The 20,869-nt window shown below is 42.6% G+C and overlaps 1 protein-coding gene across 1 annotated transcript in view; it reads right to left on the reverse strand.

The window, feature by feature from the left end:
- LOC145345576 (protein disulfide-isomerase A6-like) overlaps positions 1-20,869 on the reverse strand; it is a 66,910-nt gene that overhangs the window by 40,243 nt on the left and 5,798 nt on the right. The window contains exons 2-6 of the mRNA XM_080193414.1: positions 13,638-13,776; positions 13,481-13,538; positions 13,268-13,394; positions 13,033-13,139; positions 3,237-3,361 (exon numbers count right to left, since the gene is read on the reverse strand). Coding sequence (XP_080049540.1) covers positions 3,237-3,361; positions 13,033-13,139; positions 13,268-13,394; positions 13,481-13,538; positions 13,638-13,776 — 556 coding nt within the window. The remainder of the gene's footprint in view (positions 1-3,236; positions 3,362-13,032; positions 13,140-13,267; positions 13,395-13,480; positions 13,539-13,637; positions 13,777-20,869) is intronic.

The following is a 20,869-nucleotide window of genomic DNA, read 5'->3' on the forward strand; positions in this document are numbered from 1 at the left end:
GAACCAGAGTGGGACTAACATCCTTGCAGGACATTTTGCTAATGCTAATGGGAGGAGTTTAAACTAATTCAGCAGAAGGAGGGGACACAGACTGTGAGCAGAATAAGGGTACAGAATCATACAGTAAAACAATCAAATCAGAGGAAGTGCAGCTTATCAAGTTTCAAGGGAGTAAGGCTAGGCTGGATGGCTTCTATTTTAATGCCAGGAGTATTGCAGGTAAAATGGATGAATTAAGGGTGATGATTGACATGTGGAAGTGTGATAGAGTAGCCATCACAGAGACGTGGTTGATGGAGGGGCAGGATTGGCAACCCAACATTTTGGGATATAGAATCTTCAGGTGAGACAGAGGAGAAGGTAAAAGAGGAGGAGGGATTCAAGAAGTCAGTTACTGCAGTAAGGAGAGATGATGGGCAGGATCTTATGGCCCTGAAACCATAAAATCCCGCCCAAGGTCAACCGACCTTTCCATTGCTGTCCCTCGCCCGCTCCAATTCCTGTGGTGGGTGGGGAGGTAAAGTTCTTAAAGGGAATATAGAATGAAGATTGTATTTTAAAGGTAATGTAGAATGAAGATTTGTGGATAGAGCTTAGGAATAAAAATGGGGCAGTCATATTGCTGGGTATTTAGTTTAGACCTCCCAGATAGTCAGTAGGAAGTTAAAGAGCAGCTATATGCTCAATTTGTAGACGTGTGTAAAAATAATAGGGTAATTACAGTAGCTGATTTCAACTTTCCCAACATTAACTGGGACAGACATAATGTTAAGGATTCAGTGTGGATTTCTTGAAATGTATAGCAGAACATTTTTTAGGTCAATATGTAGAGGGTCCAACAAGGGAATTAGCTACGCTGGACCTGATTCTGGAGAATGAAGCCAGACAGGTGGTTGAAGTGGTGGAGGAGGAGCATTTTAGTGATAGCGATCGCCACATGGTACAACTTAAGCTAATTATGGACAAAGAAACAGACAAGTTGCAAAAAAAAAGTTTTGGATTCAGGGAGAGTGGAGTATCTTAAAATAAAGCAGGATCTGGCCAAGGTAGGCTGGGAACAGATACTGACAGGGAAATCGACAGAAGAGCAGTAGGGGGTATTGAAGAAGAAAATGGGGAGGATACAAGCCCAGCATGTTCCCTCTTAGGGTGATTGGAAGGAATAACAAGCCCAGACAACCATGGGAAGGAATAACAAGCATAAAGAATCATAGATAACCAGAGATATTCAGGATACAATGAGAAGGAAAATACAGGCTTTAAGCAGGTACAAGGGGAGCAAATCGGCAGATGTATTGGTGAAGTACAGAAAGTGCAGGTTGAAGCTTAAGAAAATAAAGAAGAGGGATGAGAAAGTTCTGGCTGGTAAAAGTAGGAAAAATGCCAAAATATTCTGTAAGTATATCAATGGGAAGAGGATAACCAGGGAAAGAATAGGGTTCTTTAGGGACCCAGAGGGCAATCTATGGGTTGAGCCAGATCACATTTGGTATTGTTGAACAAATACTTCACATTCGTCTTCACCCAAGAGAATGAGGATGAAGTCATGGAATTCAGGGTGCGAGATTGCAATGCTCTTGACAAATTGACATAGGAAGGACAAGGTATTAGAGGTGTTGGCAGGCTTAGAAGTGGACAAATCAGCAGGTCCAGGTGAATCGTGTCCCAGGCTGTTGTGGGAGACAAGGGAAGAGATCGCAAGGGCTCTGGCCCAATTTTTTAATTCCTCTGTGGCCACAAGATAGGTGCCAGGGGAATGGAAAACAGCTAATGCGGTTCCTCTATTTAAGAAATGTTGTAGAGATAAGCCAAGGAATTACAGACCAGTGTGTTTCACATCAGTAGTAGGGAAACTATTGGAGAAAATTCTGAAGGAAATCATCTATCTCTACTTGGAGAGGCAAGTCTGAACAGAAATAGTCTGTATGGCTTTGTCAGAAGGAGGTCATGCCTAACAAATTTGATTGAATTTTCTGAGATGGTGACCAGATGTGTAGATGAGGTTAGTGCAATTGATGTAGCTTATGTGGATTTCAATAAGTCTTTGAAAAGGTCCAACAAGGTGGGAGACTTATAAAGAAGGCAAATGTACATGTGATACAGGGTATTTGATAAAGTGGATTCAAAATTGGGTCAGTTGAAGGAGATAGAGGATAATGTCAGAAGACTGCTTTAGTTACTGGAAGCTAGTGTTCAGTGGCGTACCACAGGGATCTGTATTGGGCTTCCTATTATTCATCATTTATATAAACAACATAGATGATTGTGTGTGTGTGTGTGTGTGTGTTTTGGGGTGGGGGGAGGAATAATACATTTGCAGATTACATAAAGATTGGTCATGTGGTTGGGCTATAAGAAGATATAGACAGGATGGTCAAATGGGCAAGTAAGTGACAGATCGAATTTAAGCCTGAAAAGGTATGAGGTGATAAACTTTGGAAGGAATAAGTATTCAATGAACGGCTTGCCACTTGGAAGTTCTGTGGAATAAAGGGATCTTGGCATGTTTGTCCATAGATCTCTGAGGGTGGAAAGGCATGTTAGTAGGATGGTGAAAAAGTTATATGGGACACTTGCCTTTATCAATTCAGGTATAGATTTACAAAAGCAGGGAAGTCATTTTGGAGTTGTAAATTACTTTGGTGAGGCCACAGCTTGAGTATTGTGTGCAGTTATCAGAAGGATGTGATTGTACTCCAGTGGGTACAGAAGAGATTCATCTGGATGCTGCCTGGGACGGAACATTTAAATTATGAAGATAAACTGGATTGGCTTATATTGTTTTCATTGGAGCACAGAAGACTGATCAAAGTGTACAAGATTGAGGGGCATGGGCAGGGTGGATAAGGAACAGTTGTTCCTCTTAATTGAAGGATCAGTCATGAGGGGACACAAGTTCAAGGTGAGAGGCATGTGAGAAAAAACTTTTTTGCCCAGAGGGTGGTGATGGAATGCATTGCCTGGGAGGGTGACTTTTTCAAGAAGAAAGACTTTCTTAATAACAACAATTTGATAACAACTATTCTATCATCCAACAAGCTCAAAAACTAATATTTGATACAGACTAATTTTCACATTAAGCTAATCAATTGTAGAAAATGGAAAACAGCAGTACAAATTTGTACATACAATAATGTAACTGAAAAAAATGTAATTTTCTAAGCTTCTGCGTATGCTCATTTTAAAGTAATTTTTAAAATTCTGTTTAAAAAAATGCAAGCTTGTTTATTACCTACCTTAAACAGTGCTCACACCATGGTGCTGAAAATTCCACAATCCATATTTCATCACCTCTGGTTACTTGGTTATCAAAGTTGTTTTCATTCAATTCAAATGAAGGTTTATTGCTTATTCGTCTACACTATATTAAATAATAGAGAAAATTTACTTTTATGTCAAGAAGAGGTAACAATAAGCAGATATTCTAATATAAGCAAAATACTGTGGATGCTGGAACCTAAAACAAAACACAGAATATTGGAAAAACTTGGCAGGTCTGGGAACTTCAGTGAAAGAAAACAGAGTTAACGTTTTGAGTCCATTTGATTCTTGGGAAAACGTGTTGGATAATATTCCAAGCTGGGAGAGACTGCAACAAAAATGTAACAAACTTAAGAACAAGAGATAGATGGCTGATGTAGGAGTGGGGACGGCGGGGGTTGGGGGGGGCGCAGTGTATGGCAGGGGTTTTCATTGAGACAAGAAGTTAAATTTAAAGGGGTAAGAGATGATAGGAGAGGTCACACTGCTCCTTGTGATCCATTTGCCTCGGGCCAACATGTGTGCAGGTAATGTCTCCAGCTGCAGCTCCTGAAAGCCCGCGTTTCAGAGCTGGAGTGGCAGTTGGGGACACTGTGGAGTACCTGTAAGGCGGAGAGTATTGTGGATAGCACATATAGAGAAGTGGTCATGCTGCAGGTTCAGGAGAGAAATAGGTGACCACCAGGCAGAGCAAGAGAGCCAGGGAGGCAATGCAGGAATCTGCCTCTCAGGGGAAAACAGCAAGGGGGGGGCGGTTTAGAGCGGAGTTCAGGAGGAACTTCTTCCCTCAAAGGGCGGTGAATCTCTGGAATTCTCTGCCCGTTGAAGTGGTGGAGGCTGCCTCGCTAAATATTTTTAAGACGCGGGTTGATGGGTTTTTGATAAGCGAGGGGATTAAGGGTTATGGGGAGAGGGCGGGAAAGTGGAACTGAGCCACGTCAGATCAGCCATGATCTTATTGAATGGCGGGGCAGGCTCGAGGGGCTAGATGGCCTACTCCTGCTCCTATTTCTTATGTTCTTAAATCCATTGCACCACAGTTGATTCTGCTGCAGAGGGGAGGCGTAAAAAAATTGGGAATGCAATAATTATAGGAGACTCAATTATAAGAGGAATAGATAGGTGGTTCTGTGGCCACAAACGAGACACTAGGATGATATGTTGCCTCCCTGGTGCTGGGTTAAGGGTATCTTGCAGCGGCTGCAGGACATTCTGAAGGGGGAAGGTGAACATCCAGTGGTCGTAGTACACATTGGTACAAATGACATAGGAAAAAAGGGATGGGGTCCTAAAAGCGGAATATAGGAAGCTAGGAAGCAAGCTGAAAAGTTGGACCACAAAGATAGTGATCTCAGAGTCACTATCTGTGCCATGTGCTAGTCAGAATAGAAACAGCAGGATACATAGGATGAATACATGGCTGAAAAGATGGTGTGAGGGGGAGGGTTTCAGATTGCTAGGACATTGGGACTGATTCTGGGGAAGGTGGAACCTGTATAAACTGGATGGGTTACATCTGGGCAGGATTGGGACTGATGTCCTTGAGGGGGGGTACCTGCTGGAGTGGTTGGGGAGGGTTTAAATTAATATGGCAGCAGAATAGGAATGTTTACAAAGATTCGGAACAAGGGGAATTAAGAACAAGGAGAAAAGACAGTAAGGAGAATAGGGAAAGTGATAGGCAGAGAAATCAAGGACCAGAGCCAGATAAAGACCGAGTGAAAAATAGGAAAGAGAAAAAAGTTAAAAGTGTGCACTTTAAGTGTTTTTACCTGAATGCTCGGAGCATTTGAAACAAAATGGGTGAATCAGTTGCACAGATGTGTGTAAAGGGGTATGCTATCGTTGGTATTAGGGAGACATGGCTCCAAGGTGACCAAGGATGGAAATTGAATATTGAGGGCTATTCACTGTTTAGGAAGGACAGACAAAGGAAAACGCGCAGGAGTTGCATTGTTGATGAAAGAAGATATTGAGGAAAGATATTAGCATAGATTACGTGGAATTTGTATGGGTCAAGTTAACATGGGACAAATAACAGGTGTGGGTGGTCTCAAGATCACCAAACAGTTGTGGTAATATTGAGAAAAAAGTGTTAGACAGGAAATCAGAGATGCATGTGTTAAAGGAACGTCTGTGATTATGGGCAACTTTAATGACCCATTGGTGGAATTTTTCCAAAATTTTTTGGACTCTAGAATAGTTCCTACAGATTGGAGGGTAGCTAATATAAACCCACTATTCAAAAAGGGAAGTAGAGAGAAAACAGGGAACTATAGACAATGAGCCTAACGTCGGTACTTGGGGAGTTGTTAGAATCTATTATCAAGGATTTCATAACTCGGCATTTAGCAGTCTTGTCAAAATGACATTAGGCTTTTTGTTGTTTCACCTTCATTTTGTTTTACAAACGCGCCTTTTACTACTTCTGGCTTCAGTAGCTTTTTCCTACTGGAAGACTGGTTTGTGTGTGGCATGGCATTAGTTTTTCGACTAGACTTTCCAGGCCTTCAGTCAGTGTGTTTGTCCACTCAAGGATTGCTTTGTATATATCTGTGCTAAATTTGCTCAATTTCTTGATGATTCTCTCAGCAATTTTCACTGCCACCTCAGCTTTTCCATTGAAGTAGAGATAATGCGGAGATGATGTATAATGTTGAACTTTCCAATGCTTTGTGAAGCAGCTGAATTCTTCATTTGTGAACTGAGGGCTATCATCATACATCACAATACCTGGAACGCCATTATGACTGAAGTGTGCTTTCAGGCATTTCACTATTTACCCGGTCATTATTGAAGTAGGCTGGTCTAAATTCCAGTACTGAACATAGTTGTCTACAGAGACAAGATATTCAGTTCCTGGTATAGTAAAGAGGTCTATTCCCAGCTTTATCCATGGTATATTTGGGATGTCATGCATCATCAATGACTCTCTAGCTTATTTCACTTGATACTTGTTGCAAGCATTGCACTAGCCAATGTGGTTTTTAATTTCACTGCTCATGTTTGGTCAGTGGAGCACTTCAAGTACCTTTCTCAGAATCGATTCAATTCCTTGATGGCTTGCACAGATGTGCTTCATCTTCTCTCCTCATCTTCTTTGGGATGATCACTGTATTTCCTTTGACAGGATGCCATCTCAGGCTATCAATTCATCATTGTAAGCCCAATATGCTTTTGTGACCACAGATGTGTCCTTGATGCCCTCAGGCTATCCTTTCATCACCACTTCTTGTAGCACTTGGAGAGTTGCATCATGTTTGCTAATTTACTTGATTTAAGGAAAGTGCTTAGTCAGTTTCAATATCTCTGCAGAGTTCATGTCTTCCAAAGCATTTCAATTGCTTTGAGTCCAGAAATATGATTTCACTTTCTGTGGCACTATCTTCAACTTCCTTCATAGGGAGTGCTGTTTTTGACAGCATGTCAGCTTTGTACATCTATTTCCCTTGCTTATATATCATGTCCAGATGATAGTACTGAAAATAGGCTTTGGAGAAGATTGTAGTGGTTTGAGAAAAATGTGACAGGGACTGGGAGCTGAATGTCCAGGGGTATCAAGTGCTTAGGAAGGATAGACGGGAGGAAAAAGGTTGGGGGGGGGGGGGTAGCTCTGCTGATTAAGGATAGTATCAGGGTGGTAGTAAGGGAAGATATAGGCGCCAAAAGAGCAGAACGTGGAATCGTTGTGGGTGGAGATTAGGAACAGCAAGGGGAGGAAGACGCTGGTGGGTGTCGTCTATAGGCCCCCAAATAATGACCTGGAGATGGGGTGGGCTATAAACGCGCAAATAAATGATGCGTGCAGGAATGGAATGGCGATAATTATGGGGGATTTCAATCTACATATTGATTGGTTGACCCATGTTGGATGCGGTGGGCTTGAGGAAGAATTCTTGGAATGCTGCCGGGATAGTTTCCTTGAACAGTGCGTGCTGGAGCTGACGAGGGAGCGAGCTATCTTAGATCTGGTGTTATGTAATGAGGCAGGTAGAATTAGGGACCTTGTTGTGAGGGATCCTCTTGGAAAGAGTGATCATTGTATGGTGGAGTTTCTGATGCAGATGGAGGAGGAGAAAGTAGGATCCCGGACCTGTGTCCCTTGTTTGAACAGAGGGGAGTACGATAGGATGAGAGAGGAATTGGCGAATGTAGATTGGGGGCGCAGATTGGTCGGTAGGTCTGCTGAGGAACAGTGGAGGATCTTTGAGGAGATCTTTCTTGGTGCTTAGCAGGAATTTATTCCGATGGTAAAGAAGGATCGTAGGAGAAGAGATAATCAGCTGTGGATAACAAAGGAGATAAAGGAGAGTATTACGTTAAAAGCTGATGCGTTTAGAGTGGCTAAAAGTAGTGGGCGAGAAAAGGATTGGGAGGGGTTTAAATATCAACAAAGAATGATGAAGAAGTTGATAAAGAAAGGAAGGATAGACTATGAATCTAGGCTAGCGTTAAATATAAAAAAGGATAGTAAGGGTTTTTATAAATATATAAAAAGGAGGAGGCTGGCTAGGGTGAATGTTGGACCCTTAGAGGATGAGAGGGGGGATTTAGTGGTGGGGGATGAGGAAATGGCTGAGGCCTTGAATAACTTTTTTTGCTTTGGTCTTCACGGAGGAGGACGCGAATAGTTTGCCGGGTGTTAACGATGGAAAGATGGTAGGAGTGGAGGGCCTGAATGAGATCATTGTTACTAGAGAGGTAGTGCTCGACAGACTAGAGAGACTGATGGTGGACAAGTCCCCAGGACCGGATGGAATGCATCCAAGGGTTCTGAAGGAAATGGCGGTGGTGATAGTGGATGCCTTAGTGATTATTTTCCAAATCTTGCTGGATTCCGGGGAAGTGCCGGAAGATTGGAAAACGGCTAATGTTACGCCGCTGTTTAAAAAGGGTAGCCGGCAAAAGGCAGGGAATTATAGGCCAGTTAGTTTAATGTCTGTTGTAGGAAAAATGCTTGGATCCGTCATCAAGGAGGAAATAGCGAGGCATCTTGAGAAGAATTGTTTGATAGAGCAGACGCAGCACGGATTCGTTAAGGGGAAGTCGTGTCTGATGAATTTATTGGCATTCTATGAGGATGTGTCTAGTGCAGTGGATAGAGGGGAACTGGTGGATGTGCTGTTTCTCGATTTTCAGAAGGCGTTTGATAAGGTGCCGCACAAAAGGTTGTTACAGAAGGTTAGGGGGCATGGAGTTGGGGGTAAGGTGTTAACGTGGATAGGGGATTGGCTGTCAAATAGGAGGCAGAGAGTGGGTGTCAATGGGTGCTATTCGGATTGGCGGTTGGTGACTAGTGGAGTGCCCCAGGGATCGGTGCTGGGGCCTCAGCTATTTACCATTTATATAGATGATCTGGAGGAGGGAGCCAAGTGTAAGGTGTCGAAATTTGCTGATGACACAAAGATAAGTGGAACAGCAAATTGTGCGGAGGGTGTAGAAAGTCTGCAGAGGGATCTAGATAGGCTGAGCGAGTGGGCGAGGACCTGGCAGATGGAATACAATGTTGGCAAGTGTGAGGTTATCCACTTTGGTAGGAATAATAGTAGGAAGGACCACTACTTACAGGGTGAAAAGCTGCAGCATGCTACGGTGCAGAGGGACCTGGAGGTCCTTGTGCATGAGTCGCAAAAACCCAGCCTACAGGTGCAGCAGGTGGTCAGGCAGGCAAATGGGATGCTGGCCTTCATAGCAAGGGGGATTGAATATAAAAGTAGGGAAGTCTTGCTGCAACTGTACAGGGCACTGGTGAGGCCGCAGCTGGAGTACTGTGTGCAGTTTTGGTCGCCGCACTTGCGCAAGGATATTTTGGCCCCGGAGGGAATGCAGAGGAGGTTCACTAGGCTGATACCGGAGTTGAGGGGGTTGAGCTATGAAGCGAGGCTGAATAGACTGGGCTTGTACTCGTTAGAGTTTAGAAGGATGAGGGGGGATCTTATTGAGACGTATAAGATGATGAAAGGGATGGATAGGGTAGAGGTGGAGAGGTTCTTCCCACTCAGAAAGGACAGCAGGACTAGAGGGCACAGCCTCAAGATAAGGGGGGGGGGGGCAGTTTAGAACAGAGTTGAGGAGGAACTTCTTCACTCAAAGAGTGGTGAATCTCTGGAATTGTCTGCCTGTTGAAGTGGTGAAGGCTACCTCGCTAAATATATTTAAGACGCGGGTAGATAGGTTTTTGGTAGGCAAGGGGATTAAGGGTTATGGGGAGAAAGCGGGAAAGTGGAGCTGAGCCACTTCAGATCAGCCATGATCTTATTGAATGGCGGGGCAGGCTCGAAGGGCTAGGTGGCCTACTCCTGCTCCTATTTCTTATGTTATGTTTTGAAATGATTTGTGGTCAAACTCCACTGTTACTTTGTCTCCATCAAGCATGTGTTGATGGAAATGCTCACAAACAAAAACAATAGCCAGGCATGCTTTTTTGATCTGAGTATAGCACTGTTTAGTTTCAGTTGATGTCCTGGCTGCAAGTATGATTGTATCATGGAATCCCTACAGTGCAGAAGGAGGCCATTCAGCCCATTGAGCCTGCACCAATAACAATCCCACTCAGGTCCTAACTTTGTCAGGTTTCCAACTGAAGACTTTTTGTTGCCAACCCCACAGATTTACCCTGCTAATCCCTCTGACACCAGGGTCAATTTAACATGGCCAGTCAACCTAACCCACATATCTTTGCGCTGTGGGAGGAAACCAGAGCACCCGGAGGAAACCCACGCAGGCTTGGGGAGAATGTGCAAACTCCACACAGACAGCAACCCGAGGCCGGAATTGAACCAACGTCCCTGGCACCGTGAAGCAGTGCTGATAACCACTGTGCCACCGTGCCATCCCTAACTGGTTGTCTTTGCTGCTTTAGGATTGCTCTAAGACTTGTCTCATTGTTGTCACACTGCAAGATCACCTCATTTTCAATGTCGTAGTAATTCATGCTGGCATTGTTGTCATTAGTTGTTATGATTTTAGTGTGCTCCAGTACCACTGCATCTCCTTAACAGTGAGCTTGCATAATGGTTCACATCCTGACAACAAATTAGGCAAAATGTTTGCTTAATAATTCACAAATCATAAGAACATAAGAAATAGGAGCAGGAGTAGGCCATCTAGCCCTTCGATCCTGCCCCGCCACTCAATAAGATCATGGCTGATCTGAAGAGGATCAGTTCCACTTTCCTGCCTGCTTCCCATAACCCTTAATTCCCTTATGTACCAGAAATGTATCTACCCGGGACTTAAACATATTCAATGAGTTAGCCTCCACCACTTCAATGGGCAGAGAATTCCAGAGATTCACCACTCTGAGTGAAGAAGTTCCTCCTCAAATCTGTTCTAAACTGCAACCCCCCCCCTGTTATTTTGAGATTGTGCCCTCTAGTTCTGGTTTCCTTTCTAAGCAGAAAGAATCTCTCTACCTCCACCCTGTCTAGCCCCTTCATTATCTTGTAAGTCTCTATAAGATCCCCCCTCAGCCTTTTACACTCCAACGAGTACAGGCCCAGTCTATTTAATCTCTCCTCATAAGCTAACCCCCTCATCTCCGGTATCAGCCTGGTGAACCTTCTCTGTGCTCCCTCCAAGGCCAATATATCCTTTTGCAAATAAGGGGACCAAAACTGCACACAATACTCCAGTTGCGGCATCACCAGTGACTTGTACAGTTGCAGCAAGACCTCCCTGCTTTTATATTCTATCCCCCTCATGATAAAGGCCAACATATTTGCTTACAAAGTCAGTTACAGATTTCTTTGATCTCTCTTCACCTTCTTGATCACCTGCTGCACCTGCAGACTGAGTTTTTGCGATTTGTGCACAAGGACCTCCAGGACCCTCTGCACAGTAGCATGCTGCAACTTTTCACCATTTAAATAATATTCCATCCTACTATTATTTCTTCCAAAGTGGATAACCTTACATTTGCTAACGTTATACTCCATCTGCCAGGTCCTCGCCCACTCACTCAGCCTATCCAGATCTCTATGCAGACTTTCTGCATCCTTCACGCAATTCGCTTTTCCACTCATCTTCATGTCATCAGCAAATTTTGTTACCCTACACTCAGCCCCCTCCTCCAGATCGTCTATGTAATCCAACAAATTGCCACACTGTTTTCCCGTTTGTTGGTTGCTGCATCATTGCTACAGCTCTAACTTTTTTAGATTTCCAATTGAAGATTTTTTGTTGCCAATGCGTGACTTACATACTTGAATTCAGGCATGATCAATTGTAATTTCTTCTTGTTCAGCTTCTGGTTCATCTGGCAAGGTCTCTCTAGTATCAAATTCTAGTCATGGTCAGATATGGCTTCTTCCATTGCGTCTCCTTATTCATAAACGAACATATCATCCACCAGGGCTTCCACCCTGGGAAGCTAATTCGCATATTGCATGTTGTCTGCATTGATAGTCTTCTGGAGGTATGGAAATTCCAAATAACATGCACAATAGCCATTTGTATCTCCCAAATGGCTTCCAGAATGTAGGTAGAAAGTTACTACTTACATTCAGCTTCATTTACCAGTTCACATCCGGGGTGGTAAAGGTCTTTGCCTTGGCAGATTGTGGTAAAATTCCTTTAGTGTTTAGCATGGAGTAGTGAGATCTCTGCAGTGTTTTATGTAGATCCTTTAGATTCTCCCAACTTTCCAGGTTGCTTCACTGCCCCAGTCTGTAGGAGTTGCCACTTTCTTGATTACTTCCTTCTTTTTCAGCTCTTCAATGTTGATTTTAGGTGTAGTTAGAAGACATTTGGAGCTCTTCTTGGCAGATGCTGAATTGGTCTTACATTCCCATCTAATTCTAGATGACATTCTCCAGATAGAGATCATAATCCTGTAAACATACTCTTCTAGGATCTGTTCTGCAGTCAACAATCTAATGTGATACGTTGTTATTCTCTGGCACATTTAGCATTACCAGCCCAAGCTTTCAAATTGCTCCCAGTGAGATGGGTGGCTGTTGTGTACATTTATGATCTGGGACCACATGATTGGGAAGATAAGCCAATGAAGGTATTGGCTATGGTTAGGTAGATGAGAATGAAATTCAACAAGTGCAATTCCAACAAGATGGATAATAGTGGGCAAGAGCTACAGGAGTCAACTGTGCTGAAAGCTGCAAACAAGTTAAGTCTGCTAAGGAGGGATAGTTTACAATGCCACAGTAATATAAAATGCCATTTTTGGCTTTAATAAAAGCCATTTTGGTTCTGTGGCAGGCTGAAATCTGATTGAAGGGACTCAAACATATAGTTCTGGGACAGACTGAGCTGCATTTGGAAAGACAACATTCAAGGGCTTTGGAAAAGGAAACCTCTCAGTAGGTCTGGCCTCTTCAATCTCTTAATAACTTATTTCTTCAGTGTGGTTTCTGTTATTTTCACAACATGGAAATCAGAACTGTACACAACCACTTTACATGTTTAATTTAACTTGCATGCTTAGAAATTCTATCCTCCCAGAAATTAACCCATGTGCATTGTTTTTTAATGGCTTTTAGTTGTGACTAATTCTAGTTATCTAAATATTTGTGCCTCTGAGCTCTTTTGTTCCTCTTCCAATTCAGACCCATTTTCAAAGGGTACATGGCACTTGTATAATTCCTACCTCACCTTGTCACTAACACTTTCTTCACAGGAAATGCATATAGTACTGTAGTGTTCAAGAGCACATTTAACATTTAACATTGATGATTTAAAATAAAGTTTTCTCTTAAGAGACTTATTTTGGATGAAAATACAAATTTCCATAGGCATAAATTATCATTTTTTTACCTGTCCTCTTATTCCGTATTGACTTCTTTGTTCAATTAGTCTCTCCTTTACTATGAATTGTATGGAATTAAGGACTCCATTGGTAATGGCTGCACTTGACCTTCCACCTGTGTAATCAAGTTATATATTAGGCATTTTTAAACTGAACCGCTTTTTCTCTTTAAGTCTGCCAAAATTCATATTCATGACAAAGTATCAAAATGTCAACCATTGTAGAGACAGAACAATTGTATACCATAATATTTTTCTGGCTTTTTTTTATTAGGTCCAAAGAACTTGATAGTGGGAAATTCTTCTATTTCATGCTGATGTCCTATTGATGCATATTTGGTCACATCTATTGCACCAACTTTAACAATACCCTGTACATAATGAGAAACATTTAATAGACAGGTTTAATCATAAATTAACGTATCAAGAAAATAACTGAAGTGACAAAACCCCTTACCTTCAAGGCAGTAGCTACATTATTCCACTCTGAAACAAACTGCTCACAATGTTCACACCTGCAATGTAAAGAAGTTAGCAGCCACTGAACAATGGATTATAAGTTACAATAACACTAACAGCAAAGTACAATGCCAAATAAGAAATAACTTACTTACCAATGGACATAGAAATTTACTAGCCAAAATTTTTCACTTTCAATAACTTGAGAATTGAAATTTATTGAAGTTAATTTTATTACATTACTTGATGAGTAGAATGCAGTTACAGTCAAAATGCACATGCAGGCTACAAAACCTGAAATGAGAAAATATTAGACAAACATTTCAATATTCACAGACAATCTGTGCTTACTTTTATTTTCAGTTACCTTGCAGTTGAAAAGTACAGTTCAAATCAGTAGCTAATAACTGCTACTTAGATATTCTGTACATTCTAAAATGTCACTAATGTTCCCAATTTTGTTCTGCAATTCCACTTGCTTCTAATGATCAATTATTTACAAAATGTCAGAAAAAATATATTTTTGTTTTATTATTTTTCATATAGGATTGAACAACACATTTTTAATATATTCAACAGTTAATCATTTGATTAAATAAGAGTCTCGAAACAGGTGGAAGTATTGGCCTCAATTGATTTAGCCTGGTGGGTGCAAAGCAGGGTCACTGGGGAAAGGCGACCTATGGCAGGATTAGGAGGGAGCTGCAGGACACTGATTGGGAGGGACTGTTAGCTGGCAAGTCCACGGTTGGCAAGTGGGAGGCTTTTAAGGGCAAAATGAAATGGTTGCAGGGGAGGTATGTTCCAGTTAAGCGGAAGGATGGGAAAGGTAGGATTAGAGAGCCGTGGATTACAGGGGGTATTGAAGACTTGGTCAGGAAGAAGAGGGAGGCGTATGTTAGGTTGAAACGACTGGGTACGGAGAGTGCGCTGGAGGAATATAGAGAGAGTAGGAGGGAGCTACAAAGGGGAATTAGAAGGGCGAAGAGAGGGCATGAAATGGCTTTGGCTGGTAGGATTAAGGAAAATCCGAAGGCATTTTATTCCTATATTAGGAGCAAGAGAGTAGTTAGAGGGAAAATTGGTCCTCTTAGGGACAAAAGTGGGGAGATATGTATTGAGTCGGAGGGAATGGGGGAGCTCCTGAATGAATACTTTGCGTCGGTATTCACGAAGGAGAGGGGTTCGGAATCGTGCGGTCTGTTAGAGGGAGCTGAGGATCAGCTGCAGGAAATATCTATTACGAGGGAGGAAGTGCTAGGGCTTTTAGGTAGTGTAAGGACGGATAAAGCTCCGGGGCCTGATGGTATTTATCCCAGGCTGCTTAGGGAGGTGAAAGATGAAATTGCTGGGCCTCTGGCGCAAATCTTTGTCTCTTCTTTGGACACAGGTGAGGTCCCAGAAGACTGGAGGGTAGCAAATGTGGTACCGCTGTTCAAAAAAGGTAGCAAGGATAACCCTGGAAATTATAGGCCGGTGAGTTTGACATCGGTGGTAGGGAAATTAATGGAAAAAGTACTTAGGGGTAGGATGTATGAGCATCTGGAGCGTTGCGGTCTGATTAGGGATACGCAACATGGCTTTGTTAGAGGGAGGTCTTGCCTTACGAATCTGGTGGAATTCTTTGAGGAGGTGACAAAAACGGTTGACGATGGGAGAGCCGTTGATGTCATATATGGATTTCAGTAAGGCGTTTGACAAAGTCCCTCATGGTAGGCTGGTAGAAAAGGTTAAGGCGCATGGGATACGAGGTCAGGTAGCTAGGTGGATTGAGAACTGGTTGGGTAATAGGAGACAGAGGGTAGTAGCGGAGGGGACTTTGTCTGGCTGGAGGCCAGTGACCAGTGGTGTGCCGCAGGGCTCAGTACTGGGACCTCTCCTCTTTGTAGTATACATAAATGACTTGGAAGAGAGCGTAGGTGGTGTGATCAGCAAGTTTGCTGATGACACCAAGATGGCAGGGTTGGCGGGCACCGAAGTGGATTGTGAGGTGATACAACAGGATATAGATAGGTTGGTGCAGCGGGCAGATAGGTGGCAGATGGAATTTAATCCTGACAAATGCGAGGTGATGCATTTTGGAAGGAATAATGTAGAGAGGAGCTATGTGATTAAAGGTAGACAAATTAGGAGTATAGAAACACAGAGGGACCTGGGAGTGCAGGTTCACAAATCCATGAAGGTTGCAACACAAGTGGAGAATGTTGTCAGGAAGGCTTATGGAATGCTAGCCTTTATAGGAAGGGGGATAGAGTTTAAAAGCTGCCGTCTAATGCTTCAGTTGTATAGAACGTTGGTTAGACCGCATTTGGAGTACTGCGTCCAGTTCTGGTCACCTTACTACCGGAAGGACGTGGAGGCTCTGGAAAGGGTGCAGAGGAGGTTTACCAGGATGTTGCCTGGCATGGAGGGGCTGGGGTACGAGGAAAGGTTGGAGAAACTGGGGCTGTTCTCCTTGGAAAGACGGAGATTGAGGGGGGACATGATAGCGGTATATAAGATACTGAAGGGAATAGACAGGGTCAATAGTGAGAGACTGCTCCCTAGATTGGTAACAAATACAAGAGGACATGATGGTGAGGGGGGAGAGATATAATTTGGATATGAGAGGAAGGTTCTTTACGCAGAGAGTTGTGGGGGTATGGAACGCGCTACCGAGTAGGGTGGTGGAGGCGGGAACGTTGGACTCGTTTAAGGTTCAGTTAGATAGGCACATGAGTGAAACGAGGATGGAGGGTTATGGTAGGGGTATTAAATAAGGGTTAGAACCTCGGGAGAGACCGGAAAGGCAGGCTTGTGATTAACGTTTTTGTCTTTTATTCCGCAGGTGGAGGTCCACCTCGTTGTCAAACGAGGGGCATGCACACGGTGGGTCGTGCGTGGGCTACTCTTGGAGGTTCCAGGAGTGGCCTAGTACTTCGTGTCGGTGTGTGTGCTTGATCCTGGACCGGTAGAAGGGCGCCGCAACAGCTCGGTGACTAGCACTGCTAGCTGTGCAGATACATGGATTTGGGCCTGTGTCTGTGGGAGTTTGTGCATTCTCCCTGCGGATGCGTGGGTTTCCTCCGGGCGCTCCGGTTTCCTCCCACACCCCAAAGATGTGCTCTTAGGCTGATTGGTTTTACCAAATTGACACTATTCTGCCCTGAATCTGGCTAAGTCAGGGGTTCTATTCGTAGACACGCAGGGTAGAATAGGTGTAGGGTGATGCGGCGGCGCAGGCTTGTTGGGCCGAAGGGCCTGTTTCCCGTGCTGGGTTGTTCTTTGTTCTTTGTTTGTTTGTATTTGCTACATTTATTGCAAATGATGGATGCACAGATTTCAATGTGGATAAATATGATCAGAAGAATAAGGAGACCATTCATTAATTGAAAGATGCAAGTGTGGATGGTGTACAGTGTTATGAATATCTGCTGTTATGTTTTAGAAATAGAACTTTAGTTTGGGAGTTGAAGTTTATAAATGGATGATAAATGTTTCATAAATAAACCCAGGATGAGAAGTTGGTAAACAGATCAAAAATAATTACAATTCAAATGATGGCCTAATAAGTTCAAAGTTAGAATTTGGGAAACACCAGAGAATGTGTGTCTCCTTTCTAAGTTTCTTATAGGAAACAGGATGTCTACAGCTGTCTCAGTAAGAGTTTTAAATTAGTTATCTGATTTGCCAGAACAAGGGGAAGGTTTCGGGTTTTTTCCTGTTCAACTTCTCAGAATGTAATTGGAATCAGCTTGGGAGCAATTTTGAGACAAGCAGAGAGAGAGAGAAAGAGTATGAATCTTCCAATAGTAGTAAACCAGTAGAACAGAGCTCCCAAATATCAAGGGCATTTCTGATTTGGGGTCACAAAGCTAAAATGACTCCACTTTAAGCACCATATTTCAGCTGGAGAATTCACAAACATGAGGTATTCCAGGAGTGTTGGAAAGTTGAACAGATGCCCAAGGAAGGATCCCAATAAATACCATACTTCAGAAAATAGCAAAAACATGGAGCAGAATCAAAGTGAATTCTTAGGAACGGTGGCACACCTTGGTTTGATCCCAGGAGAAGTTAGGAACCCTCAATATCCTGTAAAGTATATTGAAACTCTTGGATGGAAATAAAAGTAGAACATAAAGGATTTTCTGGTTATGCCCAGCCTGAGACTAGAAATTCCTGCCCATGGTCAATGGACCTTAAAATGGTCTGTCAAATTTGCCATCCTGCCTGCGATGATTCCTGCAGTGGTGGAGCTAGAAAATATATCACAAAGTGTTTGGTTGAGATTTTCATGATTAAAGAACAAATGTTTATGAAACTTTGTGCTAAATTGGTAGCGCTTGCCTTGTTTAACACTTGTACTCTAAAAGTTGTTTTGTTTAAAACATAAAATCTTGTAGTGCTAATACCTTTTAGCTAATAACTGGGAGTTAAATTTCTTTAAAAAAAATGGTCTCAACTGAGATTGTAACAAGAACAACAAAGAGATTTTGGAGCACAAATACATCAATTACTAAATGTTTGTGCCAAATGTTAATAAGGCATTAAAAAATCAAATCTAGCACTTGGCATTATTACTAGAATCATAGAATGAATCACAGAATCCCTACATTTTGGCCCATTGAACCTACACTAACAAAAACCCCGCCCAGGTTCTATCCCCGAATCCCCATATACCCCACTAGTCCCCCAACACTAAGGAGCAATTTAGCATAGCCAATTAACCTAACCTGCACATCTTGGGACTGTGGGAGGAAACCAGAGTACCTGGAGGAACCCACACAGACATGGGGAAAATGTGCAAACTCCACACAGGCACTCACCCAAGGTTGGAATTGAACCTGGGTCTCTAGTGCTGTGAGACAGCAGTGCTAACCATTGTGCCACCATGCTGCCTGCAAGCAGGATATAATTGAAAATTGGAGTAGTTATGCTAAACCTGTGTTAAACTTTGATTAGACCACACTTAAAAAGAATATAGTATGCAATTCTGATCAATATATTATCAATAGGATTTAGAGAAAAGGGTGTAGAAGAGATTTACAAGGATGACATCTAAAACATACGGGCAAACATAACAGGAAACAAGGACAGGCTTTGCCAAGGGTTGACCTAATAGAGGCTTTTTAAATTTCCAGAGGTGTTAATAGAGTGCATACCGAATGTTCCCCCTTGTGGGAAATAGCATAACTAGAGGCCATCAATATAGAACAGTCACCAAGAAATCTAACATGGAACTCAGAAGAATTAACCTAAAAAATGGTAAGAATGTTGATCATGCTCCCACAAGGAGTGGTTGAAACAAACAGCACAGATGCACTTAAGGGGAAATCAGACAAGTATATGAGGGGTAAGTGAACAGCTGGTTATAGTAACATACATAGATGAGAAAAAATGTGAGGAAACTCGATCTGAGCGTAAAAAGACAAGGATGATTGGCCAAGTAGCCTGTTTCTGTGTTGTACATCATGTATATTAAGTAGAACATATAATGACTGACTGGAAGATGAAATGGCTGCTCACAGAAAGTGACTATGACCAACATGATAGCCTGCATTTTCTGCTCTTGTTTCTCCACAATATCTACTGGAACCTCATCCAGTTTAACAACTGCCCAGTTTATCACAGATCCCAAATTCCATTGTTACTGCCTATTTAAACATACAGCCAATTATCCTGACAATGCAGTGGGTGTTTTGCATTGCTGAGTTCTGGTGAAGAGGAAGGAGTAAATGTGGAAAGCCAAACAGGAAGCTTAGCAGAATTATTGTTCTGGGTTTATTTGCGACATATCCATCTGACTATTAGTGGTACAAGAAAATTGGGCAGGATGAGCTCACATCAGATACCCACCTGTAAAACGAGCACAGGATATTTTCATTCCTAATGGTCCTCACAGTCAGGGGGTACAGTTGCTTGGGTTTTTATTATTTCCCTTGAATACATCGCTAGGAAAATCTACAGCAGCACCTCAGGTAAAACCAGTTTTTGGGTGAGGTATTGGCAGCAGTTGTGGTAGGATGCTAAAAGTTTTTAAAGGGAGGGGACCTTCTGTACCCATCATTCCTCCTTTGCCCTCCCCACTTCTGAAGTATGACTTTAGGTGCATTGACCCAAACAGGGCGTTGGAGTGTGGCAATTAGGGGAATTTCACAGTAACTTCAATGCAGTGTTAATGTAAGCCTTACTTGCGACTAAAAAAGTAAACTTTAACGCTTAACTTTAACTTCATTAAAATTTCACTAAAACATTCTTTCAAAAATTTCTAGGATACTTCTGATACACTGCTGGAAATATATGCTAAGCCTAACAGTCAATGAGAGACAGAAATGTAGTTTTTTCTAATTCATTCACTTATGAGACGTGAGTGTTATTGGCCAGGCCAGCAATTATTGCCCATCCCTAATGGCTCTTGGGAATATATAGCCAAATTGTTGACAAATTCAAGAGGTCTGGAAAGAGTACGAAAGAAAAAACTGTTCCTGTTGGAGGATGGAGAATTAGAGGATACCAATTTAAGATGGTTGGCAGAAGTAGTAATGATGACATAAGGAAAAGCTTTTTCTAATGCAGTGTGTGGTTTGTATCTGGAATGCACTCCCTGGAGAGCGTGGTAGAAGCAAATTCAATTGTGGCTTCCAGAGAAAATTTGACAATTATGAAAAGACACAAAACAAGGGGCTATGAAAACAAGGTAGGAGAATGGGACTAGTCAAGTTGTATTTCCAGTAAGCTAGCACAGCCATAATGGACTGAATAGCCTCCTCTGGTGCTTCAACCATTTTAAGTTGCTCAGAGAAGGTGCTGCAACTATGCGAGGGAGGGTGGAAGAGACAGAGCTAACCTCCATGGCAGACTGTTTAAAATCTGCTACTAATTTGGCAGCAAGCCATTCAGCCAGGCTTGCACAACTTCCATCTCAAGGAAGCAAATTTGCCAGTTAAAATAGGCACAGCTCCCTTGCATCTGTGGGCCATTAAGACAATGCAGCAGGAGCAAAGGAACATAGGAAATAGGGACATAGGAACAGAGTTAGCCGTTCAGCCCTTTGAGCTCCACCATTCACCAAGGTCATGTTGATCTGTGGCCTAATCCCATATACCTGCTTAAGGCCCATATACCTTGGTACCACTGCTCAATAAAAAAGTCTATCTCAGACTTAAACTTAACAATTCAATGAGCATCCACTGCCATTTCAGGATGAGTGTTCGAAGCCTCCACTACTCTCTGCGTGCAGAAGTGTTTTCTAACATCCTGCCAAATGGTTTGGCCCTAATTTTAAGATTATGGCCCATGGTTCTAGAACTTTCAACTATTGGAAACAGTTTATCCCTATCCACCCTGTCCTTCCCTGTAAATATTTTGTAGACTTCTTTCAAATTACCCTTCAACTTTCTGAATT

This window comes from Carcharhinus amblyrhynchos, chromosome 7 (genome assembly GCF_965287045.1).
Source record: "Carcharhinus amblyrhynchos chromosome 7, sCarAmb.v2.hapA, whole genome shotgun sequence".
NCBI classification, from domain to species: domain Eukaryota; kingdom Metazoa; phylum Chordata; class Chondrichthyes; order Carcharhiniformes; family Carcharhinidae; genus Carcharhinus; species Carcharhinus amblyrhynchos.